The sequence below is a fragment of the Ovis aries genome, chromosome 26, assembly GCF_016772045.2.
Source record: "Ovis aries strain OAR_USU_Benz2616 breed Rambouillet chromosome 26, ARS-UI_Ramb_v3.0, whole genome shotgun sequence".
Classification (NCBI taxonomy): domain Eukaryota; kingdom Metazoa; phylum Chordata; class Mammalia; order Artiodactyla; family Bovidae; genus Ovis; species Ovis aries.
The window spans coordinates 5,778,662-5,784,661 of NC_056079.1; the positions used below are offsets into that span (position 1 = coordinate 5,778,662).

Here is a 6,000-nt window from a genome sequence, read left to right on the forward strand (position 1 = left end):
GATGGATGTAAAAATCCAAAATAAAATATTGGCGAATTAAATTTAGCAGTATGTTAAGAAACATATAATCAGGTAAGGTTTAACTGAATAATGTAGAAACAAATATCATTAAATCTTTTCTTCTAGTCCATTGATTGTTCTCAGCAGATATTGAAAGTATTAAAGAAAATCCAGTACCCACTCATGATTAAAAACAATAACAACAACAATTAGGAATAACAGAACTTTCCTAAATGATGAGGAGTATAAAAAAACTTACAACATATTTGCCTATGATACAGTATATACATAGAAAAATTGAAGAGAGTCAAGAAATGGTTATAATCAATTCAGCAAGATTCTTAAGATACACTTACTAAAATCATCAGCATTTCCATGCCCAGGAATAAATATAAAATATATAGAAAAAATAGTGACCTCAAGGCTAGCCCTGTGATATCTTTTCACTCATATATCTTGGGTGGAAAGGAAAAGTTGTCATGCTAGGAATAAACTAGCCAGTCTTCTCTAAGACAGCACAAATTCTTACTGCACCCTTGGTTAAGTATCAGATAAGTGAGCACCTCTACCCCAATATCAGAGCAGAAAAAAAGATTGAGACCTGCTAGGTTAGACTGTCTCCTCCAGACACTCTGCACGGCATCAGGTCATCCATTCAGCCAGTCTGTGTTTGTTGAGCATCTTCCGTGTGCCAAGCATGTTCTTGGCACTCCTGGAATAGCAGGTGGCAAGGCAGATGCAGCCCTTGCTCTTTGGGGGCTTACCCTCTAAAGACGACAAGAGAACATTTTCTAAACTCCTGGTGGTGATAAATACTATGAAGAAAACAGGCTGGAATGTGGAGAGAGACCGTGAGCTGGGCTCCTCGCCGAGGCCGGATGGGCTTGTGTGGCGCTGAGGGAACAGTTAGGGTCAAGGTGAGAGGTGGGCAGAGGCCGTGGATCCAGGGGATGACGGGGAGGCGGCGGCGGAGCCTGAGCCCACAGGCCACGTGGACAGCGGTCAGCTGTGTGGTGTTTGTTCTAAGAATGAGCAGAAGTCACCAGAGGATTTTAAGAAAGGGAAATGGGCTCCGAGACGTATTTTTAAAGAGAAGCCAGAGAGGCTTAGGCTCTTACAGAGATTCAGGTGATCGGTGGTGGTGGTTAGGACCAGGGTAATAGTGATGGAGGTGATGGGAAGCTGTCAGATGTTAAATGAAAGTGCTGAGTCCAACTGCACCCTCTGGCAGGTTGGATGCTGTGCCATGTGAGGACAGAGAGGAGGGGAAGGGCAATCCTAGACTTGGACTCCGAGCGCCCGGGAGGACGGTGAGGGCCTGGGACTCGGGATGCATGGAGGAGTAGAGAAGGGCCTGGCTTGTTCAGAAGAGGAGACAGCATGTGGGCGGGCAGAGACGCTTGGTGTGGGTCCAGAGGGAGACGCGGGCCGGGCTCAGCATCAGAAAGGACTTGGCGACCTTCAGCACCTGTCGGGAACCCTCACTCCGCACAGCAGAGAGAAGAAAGTATCGCGTGAATGTGTTAGTCGGTCAGTTGTGTTGAGCTCTGCGACCCCATGGACTGTAGCCCGCCAGGCTCCTCTGTCCATGGAATTCTCCAGGCAAGAATACTGCAATGGGTTGCCATTCCCTTCTCCAGGGGATTTTTCCCAACCCAGGGATCAAACCCACGTCTCCTGTGTTGCAGGCAGACTCTTCACCATCTGAACCACCAGGGAAGCCCTGCAGTCACGAGCTGACCCCTTATGTACAGATACCTGGCTGCACAGACCCTGCCATTTCCCAGCTCTAAAATTCGTGGCTCATTTTGTCAAGATAAAGCTCCGGCAAGGGCCCTGAGGGTCCCCGAACTCTACACACAGGACCACATCTGGCTGTTGGCAACCAGAGTCTTAGTTCAAATAAAGTGACTTATCCGCCCCACCCTTAAAAACAAGAAAAAGCACTGGCAGCATGTTGATTCGACATCCCAAGCACACGACCACACAGAAGCACGGCCAGTGAACTTGAGCGTGTGCACATAACGTGTTCCAAGACCGATCTGCTGAAAACAAGGAAAACCTGGGTTTCTCTCTTTCCAGTTGCAGTTTCATGGGAGCCGCTCGTGCGTGATCTGTCCCCTCTCAGCTAGCGGGGCCTGGCACTGCGCTAACATCTGTCTTGTGGTCATGTTTTATGGGGTGTTTGACGACCGTACCTCTGACATGACATTTGAATTTGGGGACGTGGCAGTCTTCAGACGCCAAATGAACTTGGACAGAAATCCCTCTCCCTGGGTGTGTTTACAGTTGGGAACGTGGAGCTGGGAGGCGCCCCCTGGACACTTGGCGGCCCCTCAAGTGCTCCCTTGCCCCAACCGCGATCGCCACCATGCACCCCTCATCCCTGCTCAGCAGTCCAGGGGCGAACCCCTTGGGCAGCACCGTCCCAGAGGGCGGAGGGGTTAGCCACAGACTTTCCTGTGGCTTCTGTTTTATCTTAATTTAAAGCTAGATCCTTCTCCAGTCAATATTTTTTTGCCCGCCACACTAGCTGGACGGATATGTAGAGTGACACTTGATTTCATGGTCAAGGAAGTCAGACAGCAGAGAAATGCATAAAACCCCCAAATCCAACTACCCTTCCCTAAAGCAGCTACACTACAGACAAAGCTGTCTCTTTCAGGTTTACCATATATTTACATAGAAATAAATGTATATAAACACATGCATCGAGGGTTTGTTCTCCATAAACGGAGAAGCACACAGTCATGAGCTTTTATCCAACTCTGGGTCTAGAAGGTCCTTCCATTTTCATGCAATTGCTTCATTCTTTTAACCGTCAGAGGTGCTGTGATTAATTTATACACTCCTTACAATTTGATGCTGCTGCTGCGTCGCTTCAGTTGTGTCCAGCTCTGTGCGACCCCATAGACAGCAGCCCGCCAGGCTCCCCCGTCCCTGGGATTCTCCAGGCAAGAACACTGGAGTGGGTTGCCATTTCCTTCCCCAGTGCATGAAAGTGAAAAGTGAAAGTGAAGTCACTCATATTTGGGGTTATTTCCACTATTTCTGCTATTGTAAACTGTATGTGTGTGTGTTCTAGTTGGAGTGATTCAAATTCAATTTTAAGAGACCATCTTAAGCTCTGATTAGTCTCGCCCAATCCCAGACAGGAGTATTTTTGTAAAATAGATTCATAGATGGGGAATTACTGAAACCTGGGGTGTGTGTCCTTTAAATTTTGATGCACACAGCTTCACTGGGTTGCACTCTAACAGTACTTTGATATTCCTGTTTCCCACACCCTCACCAGTTCCAGACTTTAACCATGTTTTCACTATCTGGTGACCTCATTACTTAAGGCGTATGCTGATTACTGAGTTCCTCGTCAGCACGGAGCAGGGACTCGCAGCTCCTGAACTGCTGTTCTTGTCCCCTGCCTGCTTTTACATCAGGCTGTTTCTCTTTTCCACATTGCTTTACGCTGATTATTTAATATAAACTCTAACCTTTTGTGATAAACATAAAATCCTCTCAACTTGTCTCTCTCTATTTATGTGGTGTTTTCTGTGGGTTTCACTTTTTAATTATTATTCTGGATGGAACAAAATACCTCTCTTCCTCCACAGCACGTAAACTGAGGTTTCACTTAGAAAGCTTTCCCTGCCCTGAGCTTTCACCTAGTCTCCTGTTTCTATTAATGCTCTTACAGTCTTTAATGTTTAGAGCATTAATCCATCTGTATTCATTGTGGGATACAAGGAATCATCTCATCTCTTTAATAGCTTATCGTTCTTCACTGATGTTTATTTTTTTTGCATGCGGGATCTTAGTTCCCCGAGCAGGGAAGCATGGAGTCCTAACCACTGGGCTGTCAGGGAATTCCCTCCACTGGTTTATAATGCCACCTGGAATCATCTCTTGAACTCCCACATATGCATGGGTCAGTTTCTAGATTTTGTTCTTATCCACTGATCTGTTTATCTGTTCTGTGTTCATTATATACTGGATTTTTAGATTAGGTAGGAAAGAGCGCCATCCTATTTGCAGTCTTCTCTGGCTTTCAAAAATGACATCCTGTCAGAAATCAGTGTAAAAAATGGAATCAATGGGGTTTTTACAACCTGGAAGAATATATGGATTATTGTATAACCAAGTAAGTCTAGGGAACCTTTTCTACCTGTGATTCAAAGTCCAGATGCAATAAAAGACTGGTATAATTTGAATATATAAGTAAACATTTCTATAAGAAAAGTTAAAACACAAGTAACAAACTGAGAGAAAGTGTATGCAATACATATCATGAATAAAGGGCTAACATTCAAATATAAGTCACAACAATCGCTAACTGTATTGTGGAATTAAGTGGTGTATGTGGTGTCAGTGATAATTGTTCCAGTCCCACTGTACACATTACATTTATATAATGTGTACGAGCTATATAACAAATAGTAATGATCCTCCCTCCTGTGATTCAGTTCCCAGCTCAGACCACCTGTGAGGAGGTGCATTCATCTTGGAGGGCTCTGATTAAATTCCAGGGCACTGCCTTGAGCTACAACTAAGATGAGCTGTTTTTTTTTCTTCCATTTTGTTTTGTTTTTCTTTTACTCATAAAATAAGCCCATTTTTTCTGCTTTGTATCTCAAAACTGTCACAGCTTTCCATGTTCTGTTGTTCATCATCCTGACCTCTTTAAGTCCTTCAGACACAGTTGTTCACCCACTGGATAATGTTGCCGACAGTAAGTTAACTTTGTCAGTCAGTCAGCGCTGACCACCCACTGCACGCCTCTCTCATCCCAACAGCAGCAGAAGGGTCAGGGGCAGTCAGCTCTCCAGTGCTGAGAGCACAGGGCTGCTGGAGCCGGCTGCAGGCCCACCTGTGCCGGCCCCCTCTCCTGCACCTGGGGCTGGTCCCAGGCCAGGGCGCTTCCTGTGGTTCTCAGAAAACAGTTAGTTATGCTCTGCCCTGTACCAGGGAGTACTTGCCATAGCAAGATGAGAATTTGAGTCTCCTGTGTCATGGACTGTCCACTGGAACGTTCCACCATGAAGGGCATGTCCAAGTGTGCTGCGTCTAAGAAGACGTGGATTCCAAGCGTTTGAAATGTTGCTGGTGCAGCTTAGGAGCTGAACTCTTCACGTCACTTTATGTTATCCTGCTTCACTTTCATTAGGCACGGGTGCCATTGTGGACACACGTGTGGATCATGAAGCCCAGGACCACTGAAGATTTTAAATACGTTTAGTGTATCTGTGATAAGGTTGGAAGAGGAAATGGCCACCCACTCCACTACTCTTGCCTGGAGAAGACCATGGACAGAGGAGCCTGGCGGGCTACAGTCCGTGGGGTCGCAGAGAGTCGGCCACAGCTGAGTGACTAACACTACTGTAAGGTTTTTGTCTTTCCGTACGCGGGCCATTACCAGTGCTAACTGCTTCTCTCCCTCTAGATTCGATCAGTCAGCACAAGATCTGTGCCTCTGAGAACCACCTGCTGCCGTGATGCAGACGCCTTTCAGCCCACAGCAGCTGCGAACAGCCCACCACTCGTCCTCGGCCACAGAAGGGATGCCTTCGTACGCCATCACGTCTGTGCGCGTGTGCAGGGTATGAAGAAGCGCCTTCATGTGGCTTTCTGACGTCTGACTGTGTGTCTCAGAGAAGTGCTGACCCCCCCATTGGGCCTTTTCTACATAAACCCAGTCTGTGTGTCCCAGAGACGATCATAATGAAGTCCCAGAATTTGTCGTTGAAGCACTGTACTGTTAAATAAAGGTGGAAATTAAATTGTGTTTATTAATGAGAACAAAGAACCCCTGAGCTTCTTGGTTATCATCTGCGAGGTATGAAGGATGCTGGTCTGTTATCACAGTTACACCTTAGGTCCCTGAGATTCCTTTCAAAACAATTAATGAGGACAGGTGTCAGGAGCTGTAATTAATGATTATTAGCGCCCTGGAAGTCGCCCTGGCTTCTGCGAGCTTAGTTTCTGGCGAGGAGAGCACCACCCGCC

The 6,000-nt window shown here is 46.4% G+C and overlaps 1 protein-coding gene across 10 annotated transcripts in view; it reads left to right on the top strand.

Moving 5' to 3' along the window:
• Nucleotides 1-5,774, top strand: part of MCPH1 (microcephalin 1) — a 227,894-nt gene extending 222,120 nt beyond the window's left edge. For 5 of the 10 annotated variants that reach the window (XM_060406927.1, XM_027962602.3, XM_027962604.3 and 2 more), the window contains one exon: nt 5,438-5,584. In XM_060406927.1, the coding sequence (XP_060262910.1) occupies nt 5,438-5,471 (34 nt within the window). In that variant the 3' untranslated portion in view covers nt 5,472-5,584. Of the gene's footprint in view, nt 1-1,688 lie in introns of all 10 variants that reach the window. The other 5 variants (XM_015104543.3, XM_060406928.1, XM_027962605.2 and 2 more) reach the window with 3 other exon arrangements.
• Nucleotides 5,775-6,000: the final 226 nt, after the last annotated feature.